General features: G+C 45.3%; 1 protein-coding gene and 1 pseudogene across 1 annotated transcript; one reads left to right on the forward strand and one right to left on the reverse strand.

Annotated features, from left to right (window-relative positions):
* Nucleotides 1–6650: 6650 nt before the first annotated feature.
* LOC147988152 (uncharacterized) lies at nucleotides 6651–7581 on the reverse strand (annotated as a pseudogene).
* A 6550-nt stretch (nucleotides 7582–14131) lies between these two features.
* On the forward strand, nucleotides 14132–15665 carry LOC125539699 (F-box/kelch-repeat protein At1g23390-like). Its single transcript, XM_048703521.2, has one exon. It carries the CDS (start codon nucleotides 14186–14188, stop codon nucleotides 15398–15400), a length of 1215 nt encoding a protein of 404 aa, XP_048559478.1. The 5' UTR covers nucleotides 14132–14185; the 3' UTR covers nucleotides 15401–15665.
* The last annotated feature ends 4136 nt before the right edge of the window (nucleotides 15666–19801 follow it).

The following is a 19801-nucleotide window of genomic DNA, read 5'->3' on the forward strand; positions in this document are numbered from 1 at the left end:
CGTACCTCGAGGCGTTGTATGCCCATGGAAACAGCCATCCGGAGACCGTGAAGTAGGGCCTCGTATTCGGCTGCATTGTTAGAGTCAGCGTATAATATTTGTAGCACATAGCGGATTGTGTCTCCAGTGGGGGATGTCAACACAACACCAGCCCCATGTCCGGCTAGCATTTTGGAGCCGTTGAAGTGCATCACCCAGTTGGAATATGTGTCGTACTCTTTAGGGAGTTCGGCCTCTGTCCATTTGGCGACGAAGTCAGCCAACACCTGAGATTTAATGGTTCAGCGTGGCTTGTACGTTATTTCAAATGGTAAGAGCTCAATGGCACATTTGGAAATTCGGCCGGTGGCGTCCCGGTTGTTTATAATATCATTGAGTGATACTTCAGAAGCCACCATGATCGAGCACTCTTGAAAGTAGTGCCGCAGCTTGTGGGATGCCATGAAGACCGCATAGGCTATCTTTTGATAATGCGGGTATCGGGATTTGCATGGTGTAAGGACCGTCGATACATAGTATACTGATTTTTGGAGTGGGAATTTATGCCCCTCTTCCTCTCGTTCGACGACGAGCACCGCACTCACCACCTGGTGAGTTGCAGATATGTAGAGCAACATTGGCTCGCCAACGTCTGGTGCGGCCAGGATTGGGTTGCTTGCTAACAGAGTTTTTATTTCTTCCAATCCGGCTGTGGCAGCATCCATCCACGCGAAGTGGTCGGTGCGTCGGAGCAGGCAATACAATGGAAATGCCTTTTCTCCAAGTGTGGAGATAAAACGACTGAAAGCTGCCATGCACCCGGTTATTTTTTGACCTGCTTGAGGTCTGTTAGTGTTGCCAATTGTGACAAGGCCCGGATTTTGGCTGGGTTTGCTTCGATTCCTCTATTGGAGACAATGAACCTAAGCAATTTTCCGGCGGGGACGCCGAAAACGCACTTTTCCAGATTAAGCCGTATGTCATATGTTCGGAGGATGTCGAATGTGAGGCGTAAGTCGTCCACCAAGGATTCAACATGCTTGGTTTTGATGACTACGTCATCGACATATGCCTCCACAGTCTTGCTGATTTGCTTTTCCAGGCATGTTTGAATCATGCGCTGGTAAGTGGCACCGGCGTTCTTGAGCACGAAAGGCATAGTGTTGAAACAGAAGGGCTCATACGGGGTGATGAATGCTGTTGCGGCCTGGTCGGATTCCTTCATCTTAATGTGATGTATCCGGAGTATGCGTCGTGGAAACACAGTGAATCATGTCCTGCAGTTGCGTCGATAATCTGGTCGATGCGGGGTAGCGGGAAGGGGTCCTTAGGGCAGGCCTTATGCCAGGATTTATCCTTCTTCGGTACCATGACCAGGTTTGCTAGCCAGTCCAGATGTTTGATCTCTTTGATAAACACGGCTTCCATTAGCTTGGCTAGTTCCTCTCCCATAGCCTGTCGTTTGGGTTCGAAAAATCACCACAATGTTTGCTTGACTGGTTTGTACACCTTCAATATGTTGAGATTGTGTTCGGCCAATCGGCGTGGGATTCCTGGCATATCCGAAGGGTGCCAGGCAAAGATATCCCAATTCTCTCGCAAAAACACGTGTAATGCAGCGTTGACCGTTGGATCCAGCTGCGCCCCAATGGAAGTTGTCTTCTTGGGGTTCGTCGGGTGGACTTGAAATTTGACTATTTCGTCTGCTGGCTTGAAGGAAGTGGACTTAGGTCTCTTATCGAGGATTACGTCGTCCCTATCCACTGTGGAACGTAGGGTGGTCAATTCTTCTGCCGCGAGGGCCTCGGATAGTACCTCGAGGGCCAAAGAGGCAGTTTTATTTTTCGCGCGGAGTGCTATGTCCGAATCACTGATGATAGTGATAACTCTGTTTGGCCCGGGCATTTTGAGCTTCATATACTCATACTGGGGTATAGCTTGAAAGCGTGTGAATGAGTCTCGCCCCAGCAAGGCGTGATACACGGTGTTGAAAGGTGCCACGTGGAAGAGTAACTTGAGACGTCTCCGTCGTATCTACTTTTCCAAACACTTTTGCCCTTGTTTTGGACTCTAACTTGCATGATTTGAATGGAACTAACCCGAACTGACGTTGTTTTCAGCAGACTTTCCATGGTGTTATTTATGTGCAGAAACAAACGTTCTCGGAATGACCTGAAACTCCACGGAACTTGTTTTTGGAAAATGTAAAAAATACTGGAAGAAGAATCCACGTCAGGGGGGCCTCCACCTGTCCACGAGGGTGGAGGGCGCACCTGCCCCCCCTGGGCGCGCCCCCTGCCTCGTGGGCCCCCTGACGCTCCACCGACCTCAACTCCAACTCCATATATTCGTGTTCAAGGAGAAAAAAATCAGAGAGAAGGATTCATCGCGTTTTATGATACGGAGCCTCCGCCAAGCCCTAAAACCTCTCGGGAGGGCTGATCTGGAGTCCGTTCGGGACTTCGGAGAGGGGAATCCGTCGCTATCGTCATAATCAACCATCCTCCATCACCAATTTCATGATGCTCACCGCCGTGCATGAGAATTCCGTCATAGGCTTGCTGGACGGTGATGGGTTGGATGAGGTTTATCATGTAATCGAGTTAGTTTTGTTAGGGTTTGATCCCTAGTATCCACTATGTTCTGAGCTTGATGTTGCTATGACTTTGCTATGCTTAATGCTTGTCACTAGGGCCCGAGTGCCATGATTTCAGATCTGAACCTATTATGTTTTCATGAATATATGTGAGTTCTTGATCCTATCTTGCAAGTCTATAGTCACCTACTATGTGTTATGATCCGGCAACCCCGAAGTGACAATAATTGGGACCACTCCTGGTGATGACCATAGTTTGAGGAGTTCATGTATTCACTATGTGTTAATGCTTTGTTCTGGTATTCTATTAAAAGGAGGCCTTAATATCCCTTAGTTTCCATTAGGACCCCACTGCCATGGGAGGGTAGGACAAAAGATGTCATGCAAGTTCTTTTCTATATGCACGTATGACTATATTCGGAATACATGCCTACATTACATTCATGAATTGGAGCTAGTTCTGTGTCACCCTATGTTATGATTGTTACATGATGAACCGCATCCAGCATAATGCTCCATCACCGATCCAATGCCTACGAGCTTTTCACATATTGTTCTTCGCTTATTTACTTTTCCGTTGTTACTTTTACAATCACTACAAAACCCAAAAATATTACTTTTGCTATCATTACCGTTACTTCCATATTACTTTGCTACTAAATACTTTGCTGCAGATACTAAGTTATCCAGGTGTGGTTGAGTTGACAACTCAACTGCTAATACTTGAGAATATTCTTTGGCTCCCCTTGTGTCGAATCAATAAATTTGGTTTACCGTCGAAAACTGTTGCAATGCCCTATACTTGTGGGTTATCATAACTCTTCGGACCTATAGTTTTCCGGCGTGCCGAATACCATGTCGAGTTTGATTTTCCCCAAGCATCTTGCTTCCCGACTGGGTATAATGCCTCGAAAAGTTCTATTGCTCTGCTCAATGCGACTCATGTCCATTTGCATTTTATTGAGCGTGTCCTCATAGATGAGGTTCAGTCCGCTGCCACCGTCCATTAGCACTTCCGTGAGCCGAAAGCCATCCACGATTGGGTTTAGTACCAAAGCGGCTGGTGCCCGGACTGAGCGGGACCTTGGTTCGTCGAAGTAATCGCTGTGTCGTTCCAAGGGTTTATTGCTGCTACTTGGCAGACTTCGGTGAGGTCGCGGAGCGCCATTTTGCGCCGATTGTTTGATGAGAAGGTATCGAAGACCATGAATACGTTGAAATCGTCATCCTCCGAAGAGTACTTCTCTAGGGTAGTGTTGGTGAGGATACCCTCGCCGCTCTTGGCCACTTGCCGGAGTATCCAGCATGCCTGTAGGTTGTGCGTTGGTTTGGTATTCGGCGTCATGTGTATTTGACAGGGCCTATCGAGCCATTCCTCGAAAACGGTTCTGTGTCCCATAAAGGGCTTGATTTTCTTGTCCACAGGACGATGGTCAGGTGCCCCCCGAGGGTGCATCTCTTTTGCTCGTCCGGGGCATGGCTTAAAGGCCTGCGGTTACCAGCAGGCTGTCTGAGTTTTCCAAGCGCTTTCCATTGCGCAGTACTTCAGTACTATGTGTGTCAAATCTGCAAAGTGCAGTACGCGACGGCGGTTGAGGGCATTTAGTATTCCCTCGTCCGTACAGTTGTTGCGGAATACTGAGATCGCGTTGTCGTCGCAGCAATCTTTGATCTTGTTTTTAACAAGGAGGAATCTGGCCCAAAAGTGATGGATTGTTTCCTGAGGCTGCTGCTGCACATACATTAGATCGCATATGTCCGGTCGACCGGAATTGCTTGGGGAATATTGTTTGTGGTGGGTGGGCGGGCTTAAATTCACGCTCTGGCCCACTGTGGAATCCGGGGTTTGACAAATTTCCGAGGTCACCAGCTCGGGCTCCAGAGTGTCCGATGAGTTTTTCGACTCAACTTCCGGTCCTATGTTCGGAGAACAGGGAGTGTCCTCCCGGAGTAGGGTGTCCGGCCCTTCGGGCTCGGAAACCTAAACAAGAGTTATTGTTGGCCTGTTCCTCCACAACCGCTACTAGATGGGGGGTCGGTAGAGATTTAATTTCTCTCTGATCGGGTTTAAGCCCAATCCGATCATAGTCAGTTACGACTCCCAAGGCAGCGATGCAATCTAGCAGCTCGTTCAAAGACGCTGCGTCAGAGTATTCAGGGCCGATGCGGACATGATTTTTGGTGGCTTGGGGGGCCGCCCTCGGCTTAACGGCCGAACGGGCGCCCATGGTGAAGCTACCAAGGCAGAGGGTCTGCCCTGAATCTAGAGCTCCTCAAGAAGTGATGCGGTCGTTGATGACAAGGCGAGCCATCAATCCTTCTATCAATGACACAGAGGAACTATCAATGAAAGCACCAATGTCGGTGTCAAAACCGGCAAATCTCGGGTAGGGGGTCCCGAACTGTGCGTCTAAGGATCGAAGGTAACATGAGGCAGGGACATGATGTTTTACTCAGGTTCGGGCCCTCTTGATGAAGGTAATACCCTACTTCCTGCTTGATTGGCTTTGATGAGTATAGGGGTTAAAAGAGTTGATCTACCTCGAGATCGTAATGGCTATAGACACCGGAGGTGGCTACGGCTATACAGAGTCGGTTTATAGAGAAAGGAATCTTCATATCCATGCGTCAAGCTTGCCTTCCACGCCAAGGGAAGTCCCAGCCAGACACGGCGGAACGCCCTTCATCTTGTATCTTCACGGCCCATGAATCCGGCTCATGTCACATAGCCCGGACGCCTTAATCCAGGACTCCCTCGGCTAGGAGAGAGGCCCTTTGATAACGGTCGTGTCTGGAACCGAGATCAAAGGGGTCAGACAAACCGGGAGCTATGGCCCCCGAAGCCCGACCGGCACCCTGGTCTCACGAATCGTGACTGATGCACCTATTGTTTTCTACTAGTGTGGCCTAGGACTTCAACCCTGAGTGTTCGGAATTGGCAAAGCATTAATGACGACCGGAACAACAACCTGTTTGCACACTAAATAGGCAGCCCAGTATGTATATATATTCACATAGAATTAGGAGAATAAATATTAAAAAACGTGTGTGTTGTAGGACTTGAACCTAGGTCATCTCGGTTAGAAATCGGTTTCCAGAACAATACACCATGAAGTGATTCATGTACCAAAATGAAGACAACTTTATATCAATGGAGAATCATCAGTGAAATATGTATATAGAATTAGTGGATTTCAAAAACAATAAAAATGATAATATATATACATCTTGAGGAAAATATAAAACCCATAGTTTTAAATAGCCCGCTATAACACGCTATAGCATTTACAAAAGGTCTTGCGCTAAGAGACTTTAATCCAAACAAATGAACAAACATTTTAAATAGCGTGCCATTTGAAAGAGGTCCGTCGCTAAAATGCTTAGCGCGCTATTTAAAACTATGTAAAACCACAATTCAACATATTAGTTGAGAGGAAGACCGCCGTTCGCACAGCCACGGCGCTATCTGCGGCTAAACGGCGTCAAGAGGACGACTGACATGCTCGATTCCGAGCTGTGTCGCCATGATCGGCTTATCACAGAAGACAAACGAGGAGGAAAGGAATGCAATGGTCTACCAAGAAACGAGGAAACAGTAAGGCACAAAAGAAGGAAAGAATTGGTAAACGATCGGATGGGATCTCCTGATTCTCTTTCGCCTGATTCTACGTGAATGTATATGTACATATTAGGTTTCCAGTAAGTGTGCAGACAAGGTATTGTTCTAAAAGTCATTGGTGTTTTGGCAATTCTGAACGGGCTGGGTTCCAGTCCTGGGCGAAGTAGAGGTTTTTATATTTTTCCACTCCAACACCCTTAGCTTGGTTTGTGTGAAAAAAAAGGACAATTTGCAAATAGATCCCACAAAAAAAAGTTAACTCATGAGTGTTGAAAGGAACGATGACATGGCATCCACATGGCCGGTTTTTCTCCTCTCAGGCCGGTTTTGACCTATTTGATCAAATAAACGAGTTTCTAAACTAAATCCGATCAGTTCCCAAGTTGGTGGCCTAAAGTGTCTAGCCGATTTGAGTTTATAAACTACTGATGCATTTTTTTGCGAAAAACTTTCAATCTATTTATCTTCAATCATGACAGTACAACAAACACCAGAAATAAAAATTACATCCAGATCCGTAGACCACCTAGCGACAACTATAAGCACTGAAGCGAGCCGAAGGCGCGCCGCCGTCATGACCCCTCCAATGCCGGAGTCGGGCAAAACTTGTTATAGTAGACAGTAGGGAAGTCGTCGTGTTAAGGCCTCATAGGACCAGCGCACCAGAACAGCAACCGCCGCCGATGAAGAATAACGTAGGTTGGAAGGATTCAACCCGAAAACACACGAATGTAGACGAACAACGACGAGATCCGAGCAAATCCACCAAAGATAGATCCGCCGGAGACACACCTCCACACGCCCACCAACGATGCTAGATGCACCGCCGGAACGGGGACTAGGCGGGGAGACCTTTATTCCATCTTCAGGGAGCCGCCGCCTTCTCGCCTCCCTAAGGATGACACAAACCCTAACAAGACAGGAAAAAACGACTGAAAACGGAGCCCTCCCGCCGACCCTTAGTAGGATCCACCGCGCCCCCATGGCCCAATGGCCACCGGAGACAAGGCGGACCCGCGGTGGCGAAGGCGAGAGACAGAAACCCTAGCTTTTTTTCTTGGAGGAGGAGGAGCGACTTGGCTGCTAATAACTACTGGCGCATTTTACTTCAAAAGAAATCCCAAAATAAAGCCTTCTCATAAGCAAATGCCGGGATCTACTGCACATCCATGACCCTAATGCCACAAAAGACGAGGCAAATCGTCGGAGGCGGCGGCAGAAGGCACGAGAAACACTAACAGTTGGTTGCCCTTGCATACGAACACCTACCGCTGACAAGTAACTTGACCGTGAGTTTACTCTCGTCTTTCTTAAAAGAAAAAAGTATTGTCTCTCACCCATCTGAGACTTTTCGTACCTTTAGGTGTTGCGATGATGCTGACAGCATCTGCAAGGTCACTAATGCGGTACGTAATGGGACGAACTGACAGTTCCGGCGTACACAATACTTAGTTTACACGATTTGCTGGAACGTTATGACGTCTTTGTTTGTTTCGTTTTTTTTTCTGGCAGATATTTTCGCCGAAACCTCATCAGGAAGGCAGCGTGCTTTTCAATAGATTACATGTTACGTTGGTTCCGTGTACGGAAGGATGTCAAGTCGGCTGTACGCACATATGTCTTCTCTCCGGACGCCAAAGACGGATAACAAGGTTTGCTCAGCTCTAGCGAAGGAGGAGCAAGTTCAACGGCACGCTTTCAGCTCTCTTTAGTGCTTGTAGTCGTCACTAGATAGTCCACGAATCTGGTAGTGATTTTTATTATCTATGATATTCTTTACACTGCCACGATTGAAAATGAATAGATTGAAAGTTTTTTTAAAAAAAGACATCAATGTTTCGAAAAATAGCCCAACTATTTTTATCTCACATTTCATACAATTGCAACAACACAATTGTTTCAGAAACATAGCCCCGGTTAGAAAATCGACTCAAACAACATGCATGCTACAGAAAACCTTGCCCCCACTTGCAAACCATTGCAACTAGATGTGTGTTTCAGAAACATAGCTCAGTTGCAGAAGTGCGCCAGAGGAATGGACGACATCAGAGGCTTCGCCTTCCATGGCGTTTGTGGCACTGTATTAAAGGCAGCGGCCGCTCGCCATGCTTGGGTGGATGAGAAGCGGCAACCATGGGGACAGGCAATGCTCCATGACCGAGGTGCTTGGGCCATCACGGGGCGACTGTCAGGCACGCCATGTGGCACATCAGGGCCGGAGGGAGATGGAATGGAGTGGGAGATGAAGTGGGCTGGAGGGCGGTGGTGGTGGCTCCACTCGCTAACGACAGTCGCTGGCCAACCGGGCGCCTGGGTCTGGCGCAATGTCGAGCACCTCCTGTCGGTGGCAGCTACGAGGCTAAGGGTTTCTTCGTTGACTAGGCATTTTGCAGAAGTATGTGGAGTGGGCTGTAGCACTGCCGTCGTCGTTGTTGGCCTTTGGGTCATCGGCGACGGCGATGTCGACCTGGAGTTTTGAGTAAATAGGCGATTTTTCGATTAACTTAATCCATGAGTTAATCACTAGCATGGCATTGACACAAATAAACGCATATTGATATTCAGTCAAGCAAGCATATACTACGCTAATTGCAGAAAAATCTACGTATAACGCTAGCATGGCTAAAAAGAAAACAGTAGAAGCGGGATAAACGAGTTATATCCTCCAGTAGGCCATGCATAGGTCGCGGCGCCGGGGGCGTCGCATCTTTTCCGTACAGGACTTGCAAAAATAAGCGCGTAAGTGTGAGCTCGGCACGGCTCATTCCCGTGTCGCGCCGCGGCGAGCGGGGCGGAGGAGTGCCCGAGGGCCTCTTCTCTTCTCAAACTTCAATAACATATAAAAGAGAAACCCTTATACTCCAACTTCCGGGGTAGGACTAAACTTTCCACTACACCTAATAGTAATAAATCCACACGGGCCTTTAAAGATTGTCAAAAATTGCTATATGGACCTAAAGCCCGTCCCATATTTCAGCATGGAGGACCCTGGACAAGTCTGCAAGAGACCGTTGTTGCGCTTGATAGGATCGAAATACCGGCCATATATTTCAGCAGGGTTCAAGTCCTGGTGCTCATATTATTTTTGTATTTATTTCTGTTAGAGATACGACATGTAATCAAACACGATGAAGAACGAAATCAAACACATGGACACATGAATTTAATGTGGAAAACCTCTTGAAAATAAATACAGTGAAGAACAAATCGAACACAGGGACACAAGAATTTAACGTGGAAAACCCCTCAAAATTGAAGGGGGGAAATTCACGGGCACCAGCTAGCATGTCACACAGGTAGGTCCCAAGCCTATCGGCGAGGGGCCTCGCTCCGCTCGCTCGTCAGAAGTTAACCTTTATCTTTATACTTGAATTTTGATCACAACATAACAATTTTAGGATTTTCGGCAATGCACATTCAATGGGAGGAGAAGTTCCCCTCGACTATGCGGCACATGTGCTGATTTTCTTAATCTTAAGATGATATGCCGGCTCAGCCTGTCGAAGGTGCTAAAGAGGAGGGGAATGGTTTGCGTACGTGTGTGTGTGTGTTAGTGATGAGTGCATGCGCGTATATATGGGCGCCTGCATCTTTATTGTTTTATTGGAAACGCATAATAATATGGTTGCTAGTTTTCTTCAAAAACATTAATTGTAAAAATAAAGGTATACTTTTAATATATGTTGGTTGAGATTTTTGATAAATTAAATTAATGATAAGATATTTCTGATTTTTATGAAATCTTAACCTTTTTTTGGTTAGTCTGTCATGTATTTTTAATAGACTACATAAGTTACTATATGGTTCAACATCATTTATTTCTAAAACATATTTACAAATATTTGATGTGATTAATTTATTTTCTAAATATTTAGTGGGTTGTAATAATTCTGGTGGATATTCATTTCCCTAACATGTGTGCCTGATATATGATGTTGCCAAAAAGTTTCAACGATTGATGAAATCCTCCTATTGACAATGATATGTGTGTCTGGTATAAGGCATTACCAAATTTTTTTAGATATCAATCAGATATTGATCCTGATTGATTTCTTCCTAGATATAATTACCAGGATACCAAAGATTGATATAATTTTCCAGAAAAAATTGGTATAAATAAATTGTAGGGTAAAATACCAAATTAATAGTAAATAGATGATGTAAAATAGTTGGAATGATGGGGCATACGATAAAATTAAAGTGTGGTTAAGGAAAACCTGAATGTTAGATGAAATCTTATGTTTTTTTCTAAAACTACAACAATGCCCGTGCAGTGCAACGGCATATAAAATTCTAATACCTTAGCTTGTGATTTACTCCCTCCGTTCTTTTATAAAAGGTGTATTTGTTTTGTGATAAATTTCCACAATGTAAGGTGCAATTCTTCTAAATCCTCATAATCTCTTTTTGATCCCTATAGAAAAAAGGAAAGTATCTTTCTCCCGATTGTCTGTATCTCTCTTTATAGAAAAAGAAGGAAAGTATCTCTCCCTTGATTGCCTGTATCTCTTTCTTTCAAAGCTTAACTGATTTACTTCCAGTAATCAATAAATTTGACAAGGGTAATTTTGTACTAATGTATACATAATTTGTTGCCTTGGCCACCGTGCCCAAAAATATACACCTTAGATAAAGGAATGGAGGGAGTGCCTGTCTATAGTAAAGCGACTGTGAAAATAAATATTCATCAATTCTACGCATGATCTATCTTATATTTTGATCAGAAGTTTGGTATGTAAAATTAAAGTGGAATTGGTTGAGAAGGTAACTAAATAAAGTTGATTGATTATTAAGGAGGATTGTTGGATGAAGGGGTGATGGGAAGAAAGGTGAAACGGGAACTTTAGGTTCTTTTTAAGTAGTAGAGAAAACTAGAACAATGCCCATGCGTTGCAACGGGATATAAAATTCTAGTAACTTAGCTTGTGATTTACCTGTCTATAATAATGGGGTTGTCAATTAAAAAATTCATCAAATTCTACCCATTATTTATCTTATACTTTAGTCCCGGTTTGAGGCACGAACCAGGACTAATGGGGTTGAGACCTTTAGTCCCGGTTCGTGCCACGAACCGGTACTAAAGGTTCCATTTTCAAACTCTAACCCCCCCCCCCCCCCCCCCGTGGATCGCCTTTTCAGTTTTTAAAAAAATAAAAAGAAAATAATGGAAATGTCAAAAAAATAAAAGAAAATAAGTTTCTCATGTGATATGTGGTCTAGTTGTTGGGAAAATTTGCAAATGTGAATTTTGACTTTATTTGCAAAATCTCTCTAAAATTTGTAAAAATGGGCATAACTTTTGCATACTAACTCGGATGAAAAGGTTTTTTATATGAAAAATCATCTACTCGAAAAGTTACATCCAAATTTAACTCGGGGAACCCCGTTAAACATTTTCAAAATCCTCAAAAACCTAATAGAAAAAAAGTTACGGGGCTTTTAAGATCTAGAGTGGAAAAAATTAAAAAATATTCAAACAGTGGGCAAACTGTGGTCAAACAATGGTCAAACTAATTATTCTAGAATATTAGTGTTACTAAATAATTATTTTAGTTATTTCAATTTTGGTCAAATCTGGTCAAACTGTGGTCAAACTGTGGTCAAACAATGGTCAAACTAATTATTCAAGAAATATTAGTGTTACTAAATAATTATTGTTTTTTAAAACAATAGTTTCAAACTCAAACAGTGAAATGTGTCACTTCATGCTCAAGCAAAATTCCTGAAGGTTAATAGGATTGACATCTTACTATTGTCAGGAAAACAACAAGTGCAGACTTGGAGCGAGGGAGAATAGAACCCGGAAGTTAAGCGTGCTCAGGCTGGGGGAGTGGGAGGATGGGTGACCGTTCGGGAAGTTAGATGATTTGGAATGATGAGGGGTGATTAGAGGATAAATTGAGAAGTGATGAGGGGTGGTGATTACAGACTAGAGGTTAAAATAATTCAGAAGTTTGAAAATAAAAAAAAATTCAAAAAAAAAATTTCAAAAAAAAATTTAAAAAAAAAATCATAAAATTTCCTTTAGTCCCGGTTGGTACACGTGGCCGCGCCCTTTAGTCCCGGTTCTGGATTGAACCGGGACTAAAGGGTCAGGGCATTAGTACCGACACTTTAGTCCCGGTTCAGGAACCGGGACTAAAGGCCCTTACGAACCGGGACTATAGACCCTTTTTCTACCAGTGTTGGACCAAGAGGTGATGGGAATAAATGAGAAATGGGAACCTTGCTTTCTTTTTAAGTACAGAAAATTAGAACAATGCATGTGCGTTACAATAGGATATAAAATTCTAGTAGCTTAGAATTCTACACATGATTTTATCTTATACTTTGATCAAAAGTTTGGAAAGTAAATTAAAGTAGAATTGGTTCAAAAGATAAGTAAATTAAGGTGATCAGTAATTAAGGAGGAAAGTTGGACGAAGAGGTAGTGGGAAGAAAGGTGAAACGGGAACCTTACGTTCTTTTTAAGTACTCTAGAGTCACTTATTTTGGAACGGACGGAGTAGTATATAAAGATATAGAGATTTTATACCACGTTAATCTTTTTTTGCAGGGTTCTCTAATAGGCTGGCGAACTACCAACAAGGATGGAGTGGACAACTAGACTGTTTTGGTGTTAGAGCATCTACAACCATGCGCGTCAAACCGGTCTTATATGCCCAGGCGGACGGACCAATCACCGAGCGATAAAAACACAAACCCACGCGGGCGCCTCAAACCTACCTCTAACGTTTGGGATGTCCGACGTCCCTGATATCCAGCCCAAATGTAGGGTGGATATGGAGAGGCCCGGGCGAGCCACGTCAGCCTGGTCCACCACCGACTCCATGCCATCCCAACAAAAAAAAACAATATGTCTCCTCTTCGAACCCTACCTCACTCCACTCTTCTCTCTCGCTCCGTCCCCTCTTCTCCCATCTTCGATTTCGATCGAATGCAATGATTCTGGCGAGATGTCGTGCTCCGGCAACCACTCAGGATCCGACCTCAACGTTGAGAAGGAACTGGCCCTTCGCATTGGGCTGGAGCGGTCCAAGGTGAACATGCATGGGGGCACATCCGGTGGCAGCACCCACGCCGGCGCAACGCGAATGCCCGAGCTGGGCCCTCGTGCACGTGCACAACTTTGTGAGGGTTGCGCAGTCCGCTCCGCCCCTGCGCCATCCCCTTCCGCCGCCAGCGGGTGCTCCGGACGGGCAGCGGTGGGTGCTAGTGACCGCCTCGCCGGCACGGACGCGCGCGGAACTCGCTGCGTGAGGTTGCGGGCAAGAGGAAGGGACGCAGCAGAGCAATCCGTGTGCCGCCCTCGCAGGTTGCCGGTAGTGGCTGGCGAGGACAAGCTGCTCCTCGCTTTGGTCTACCGCCGGTCACTGATGATGGCGGAGACGGATGCTCGCCGGCTACGGAGAAAAACGTGAAGGTGCCTCGGCTTGCCATTGAGCAGTGAGAGTGCGACTGGAAGGGCAAACGCCGGGCGAGGATGTGGTGAAGATGCTCCTCCTCAGTTTACTATTATCTTTTTTTGTTGTTTAAGTTTAAAACTTGTCCGGTGATGAACTATGGCGACATCTTGGATGATGTAAATAGGATTTCGGTGTCCGTTTGCCGCCGATTGCCATGTCCGTTGTTTGATCTACGTATAGTAGTTCACGTTGCATGTGTAGTATGTATACATAAGGGTGCTGGATATGAGGTTCGCGGATATGCGAGCCAAGATTTAAGGTCTGACCGGTACGGTCGCGAATGCATCCGGACACGTCCCCGGGTGTGTGGAGCGCTGGAATTGGTACTCGCGGCTGTAGATTTTATTTCAACCAAGGGTTAGGTGTGGGATGGTGAGGCTACCTGCCTGTCGTTTTTTTTTTGTGTGTGCTGGGTACCGCCTACTCTATTTAGCTAGCTAGCTCAGCGCCGGAATTAGAGGTAGAGCTATCTGGTTATTCATATAGTACCTTCACGGGGGTCGTGCTGGAGTTGGTGCTTGCATAATGGAAGTGAGCAATCTCCACACCGACCCGCCGGCGGTTGCTGCATTGTACCTTCACGGGGACGTGCTAGAGTTGGTGCTGGAGCGCTTGCCGGCGTCAGACTTGTCCGCCGCGGTAGCGGTCTCGCGCGAGTGGCTGCGTGCAGTCCGATCCGCCCTTCTCCGGCGCCCACGGCGGCTGCCGTGGCTTGTGGTCCACCTCCACGGCTGCCGTCGCCAGACCTTGGCGTATGATCCCCGCTCAGGCGTTTGGCTGACCACGCATTTGCACGCCCCGCGCCACGCCCTGCCGTTGAACCTACGCCTCGTGCGGAGCGCGCGGGGGGACCGTGTCTGCGCGCTTTCCTCGTCAGGCCTTGACATCGCCGGCGACCCTCTTGGAACTTCCGCGTGCATCTCCCTGAAGAGTCCCAGTGTGTGGCGTGTCGACCCGGTGTTGGCAGTGGTGGGCGACCGCATGGTCGCCCTCGGCGGCGCGTGTCAGCTTGCGCTTGCTGAGGGAGAGGTCGTGGCCGCAGCGGAGGTTCATGAAAGCGGAAATTGGATCACTTGTGATCCTCTGCCGTCGAAGCTCCGGGAGTCCGCCGCAGCAACCTGGCTCTCGGCGGCCGCGACAGATCAGAGAGTATACCTCACGGATAGAACCACCGGGTGGACGAGCTGGTTCGATCCATTGAAACGGCGGTGGGGTCCCACACGTTGCCTGAGACCAGACGCCAGCGTTTACACGTGGGGCGTCGCGCCTGGTCGTGCCGGCGCTGAGCGGCTGATGCTGTTCGGAGCGAAGCGCGACGGCGAGGAAGCAAACAGAGTCGTTGTCCAAGCATGGGAGGTGCATGGCGACGTTCTGGAGCTGTCCCCCGGCGCGGCGCACGACGCAATGCCGAGCGACATGTCGGAGCGGCTTTTCCCCCGAGACGAAGACGAGGACGACGAGGAGATGATGCGATCGATCGGGGTGTGCGGCAACGCCACAGGAGGATACGTGTACAATGCGGCCGAGCCTGCCAATGGCGCCGTGCTGTACGAGCTGACGGAGCGGCAGGCCGGGACCGTCGTGGAGCGGTGGGAGTGGGTGCCGTGCGCACCGTCGGTTCACGCCGAGTCACTGCACCGCGCAGTCCATGCGTGCTCGACGGTGGGATTGGACGAGCTGCAGCGGGGATGGGCAGCAGCAGGACAATCAGCAAGCAAAGCAAGTACGGACGCACACTAAATCAATATGGGTCTGTCCAGATCTTAGTCGATTGATGTCAGCATTTGTTTTTCTTTTACAATACCGCCCTCCATCTTTGTACTGTACTGGCCCGTTGCTTTTTCTTTTCCTTGTGTTGAGGTGGACTCGTCTCTCTCTACTTTTTTCTTCTTTTATTTTTTCGCTGGACTTGTCTCACATCTCGCTGCATAGTTTTTAAGGCTGGTTTGTCTATTTTTTGGTATGTTATCCTTACCATTACGTCTTTTAGTGAATTCCGATTTTTACCCCCTAATTTAGCATTTTTGACAATAACTACCCAATCTAACAAATTTTCATTCAGATTACCCCATTTAGTGACAATCTTGACTGTTTTTACCCCTTTTATTTTTTGAAAGCCTTCTTGCAAAGATCGTGTTTTACTCGAGAGTCGAGACTAAGTGCCCAAGCATACATTTCTATTAAAACCAAAATCACATCCTGTTTGTTAATAACTGGTAGTAATAATTTTAAGTTGACACACATCATTGGAGCCAAACTAAAAAACACATGTTCGACAATATCAGTGCAGATCTGTAAAATAGAATGTAATGTTTTTATTTGATGATTTCCCAAAGCGTAAAATAAATGCTTCCTCCGATGTTTTGCATCATGGAAGAAAACTAAAATATCATCTCATTAAACCTACAAAGCACAATACACAATGCAAGATTGAACGGTCTTGAGCGCACAAGATAATTGTTCATCTTTCCGACGATGTGGTGCACACATACACTTGACAGCCATGAGAAAAAAAAACTAGATGCGGCTAAACCAAGTGACCTGTTCGGACATTGGAAAAAAAAACTAGATGCCGCCAAACCAAGTGACCAGTTCGGACATTGGCAAAAAATGCCAAGAGGAATCCGATGGCAGGGAGTTAGCTGGCAGATCGCTCTCAAAAGAATTACTGGGGTAAGAACTAGCAAAAGTTTTGCTAAATGGGGTAATCAGGATGAAAATTATTAAATGGGGTAATTAGTGTCAAAAATGTTAAAATAAGGGGTAAAAACTGGAATTCACTCTTTTTTTAGAGGAATTCCTTACCATCGCGCCCACGGTAGAGGAGTTGTCGACGTGCCGTCCTCTTCGGCGTCCTCAGCGCCGCTTGCGACATAGGAATGGAACCAGGATGCCAACGTCCACGGCCTTCGCACAGTAACCACTCCACCGCAACCAACTTGATGTGTTTATATCCAAAAATTAGAGCTATTAGACCCGTGTTCCATTCCTAGTATGAATTATTTTACAGAAGGAAACGTAAACTTAAAAAAGAATTCATCAATTTTTTAAAAGATAATTTATTAAAAAAACGAATTCATGAAATTAAAAGAGTTCACCATATTGTATTTGAAAAAGTTCATCGATTTTGATAAAAAAGTTCATGAATTTGAACAAAGTTCACATAATTTTGAAAAAAGATCATGGATTTGAAAAAAGTTCATGATTCTGAAAAAAATTCATGGATTTAAAAAAAGGTTCATCGATTTTCATAAAAAAAGTGCAGGAATTTGAACAAAGTCCACCGAATTTTAAGAATGGTCATGGATTGTAAAAAAGTTCATTGATTTTGCTAAAAAACTTTCTCTAATTTAAATAAAGTTCACCAATTTTGAAAAAAATCACGTATTTGAAACAAATTCATCGATTTTGATAAAAAAAATCATGAATTTGAACAAAATGCCCCAAATTTTGAAAAAAGATCATGGATTTCAAAATAGTTCGTTGATTTTGATAAAAAAAGTTAGTATGTTAAAGAACGTTCACCGAATTTTGGAAAAAAAATCACCAATTTTGGAAGAAAAATGCTTAGTGAATTTTTGAAAAAATTTCATCAATTCTGCCAAATAAGTTCGGACATTTTGAAATAGAAAATGGAAAGAAGAAAAAAAAAGGAAACAGGAAAGAAAAGAAAAACTGAAAATAAGAAAAGGCTAAAAGAAGAAATTTGATATACAGAATCACGTCAAGTTGGTTGTCTAATATGGTTAGCCGAGCTAAGAATGAACTAGATGTCGCGGGATCGCATCTGGAATCACACAGGATCGTCTTTTTAGTTTAAAACCAGGAAAAACTAAGGTAAATGGGCCGTCGCACAGCGCAGGGGGGTGTGCGCCCGTTTGCACCGATGCCGTTATCCGGCGCAACAGGCGCCAAATAGGATTTGGCGTCGTCGATGCCTTCCCCGACTACTATATGTCATCCACATGGGCTGTTCGAATCTAGGCCCATTAACTCCCCCACCCGAGTCATCGTCGGCAGGGGCGGACGCACGTTGTGACGAGCGGGGGCCCAGGACCCCACTCAATTTCCTGTCGCCCCGGTATAAACACCCGATCCAGCCAGCAGGCCCCCGGTCATGCAAGAGCTGGTGCCCCCACTCCCCATCGGCCCTTCTCCGTAAAGCCCATAAAAAAGCAAACCAAATCGAGAAAAATGAAGAGATGCGTGTCCTTCAACAAAGTGATGAACACGAGGAGAAATTGGCTACTGCTTGCCTCTTCGACTCTCGGAGATCAATCAATTAATGAATAGGCTAATAGCTAGAAAATCGATTAAACCAAGAAGTGAACCGTCAGCCACCACGCACTGCCACTTTGAGGATTGGTCGATCGTGGCTCTGCGGCTGCCCACTCGCCTGCCGGCTGATGCCCGCCCTGCCGCCGGCCGCCGCGGCGCGAGCGCTGGTCTACGTAGGTCCGGTCTGCAGCCAAGCTTTATTAATCTCAATCTCATCCCAACTCCGAAACTGCCATAGGCAAACAGAAACACAGGTACTTCTCGATTTGGTTTGCCTGGATCTCTCCGGTCCTTATTTTTTATTTGATTTCTTTGTGTTTTCTGTCAAACCAAGTGAAAATATGCAATCCGTACTAGTACTCTATCAGGCATGTACTGTTGGTTCTAACCATAAATTATAGGATTAGTGTGGCACACTACCGGTAGCTTAACTTGTAGTACCATTCTGGAATTTTCTATGCAATTCAATCCGGCAAACCATTCTATTACTCTCACTTGTCTGCTGGCTTGATAGTCTGCTACTACTAGGATGCTTTCTCTCGGAATTTTTACAGTTAGAAAGAAAGGGACGACACCATCACCACCAACAGGTCTGCTTTGAGCCCAACTGATTTACTTTGCCATTTTGACAAGGAAATGTTGCTGAAATTAGCCAAGATTTATCCTGATGATTTTTAATCACAAAAATATGGTGACTCTTGAACACGAACTTGGTCTCTGCATAGATAATATACTCCATGATACAATGTTTTCTAGCTTTGGACAAAATAGGTGATTTGGCTAAACCGACGGTGGATACAAGGAAGCATCTCTCCTATCATTGGTATATTGGCTTTTGAAGCTAGCGTTGACTCTCCCTGTAACCAGTGCCAATGTTGACAGATGTTTTTCAGTTATGAAGATTGTGAAGGGTGCTTTGGGTAACAAAATTGGTGATGATTATTTGAGCCATAGCCTAATTTGCTTCGTGGAAAATGGACTGCTGGACGAAATTGCTTATAAAGTGATTCTTGATCGTTTCCATAAGATTAAAGATCGTCGTGGGAGAAATGTATTGTAATGATCCTATACCTTACACCTCTTGTGTGTTTACCATTTCCATTAGAATTATAAATTGCTAATACTAATATGTGTTTTTTTCTTTTCAGAACACAGTATTTATGTTAGAGATGAATATTCTTTTGCAAAATATGAACTATTTGGATTTAAAGTCTTTTTGTAAGGTATGTTCACTTTATTGATAACTTGTTGTGTTATGATTGGATGAAGTATCTCTTTTTAGAACTTGAATGAAATATCTTATGACTTGCAAGAAAATGTCTATATATAGGACATATAGACGTTTATATAAGCCTATGTGTAAAAATTATCGAGAGTTTTGTATAGCTGGGTGCCCCCGGTCAGTTTTTATCCTGGGTCCGCCCCTGATCTTCGGGTCCTTTCGGTTGTTCTGCAGGCTATTTTTTTGGCGAAAGGATTTCCCTGCGCAGCGGAGCGTCTTCTCCCCAGACCATTTCTGACTTTCTATTGATTATATCTTTCTCTCCACCTTCTGCAACCTCAACGTCTTTTTCCTTTCCCATGCTGCTTTATTTCCTCTGGCACCTCCGCTCCCTCGGTCCCTCCTACATCCCGTGTTGTTCCTCTTCCATAGTTCCACCAGGATGAACCGCCACATGCCAACTCACAACTCTCTCATGTGGACGCTAGCTCCCTAGTGCGATTCACTACTCGTTCGGATCAGCTAACATGCTCATTTCCCCTCTCTACTTGCACTTCCTTGAACAACTCAATGCATGGATATGCATCTCTTTCCAGGTGTCACCCTCCTCTCTTTTTGCATCCATTATTATCCAAGTTTCT

The sequence above is a fragment of the Triticum urartu genome, chromosome 1A, assembly GCF_056163025.1.
Source record: "Triticum urartu cultivar PI428250 chromosome 1A, HENAU_Tu73, whole genome shotgun sequence".
Lineage (NCBI taxonomy): Eukaryota > Viridiplantae > Streptophyta > Magnoliopsida > Poales > Poaceae > Triticum > Triticum urartu.

Bases quoted from the DNA above. Each gene is read 5' to 3' on its own strand.
- LOC125539699 (XM_048703521.2), top strand. From the start codon at position 14,186: ATGGAAGTGAGCAATCTCCACACCGACCCGCCGGCGGTTGCTGCATTG.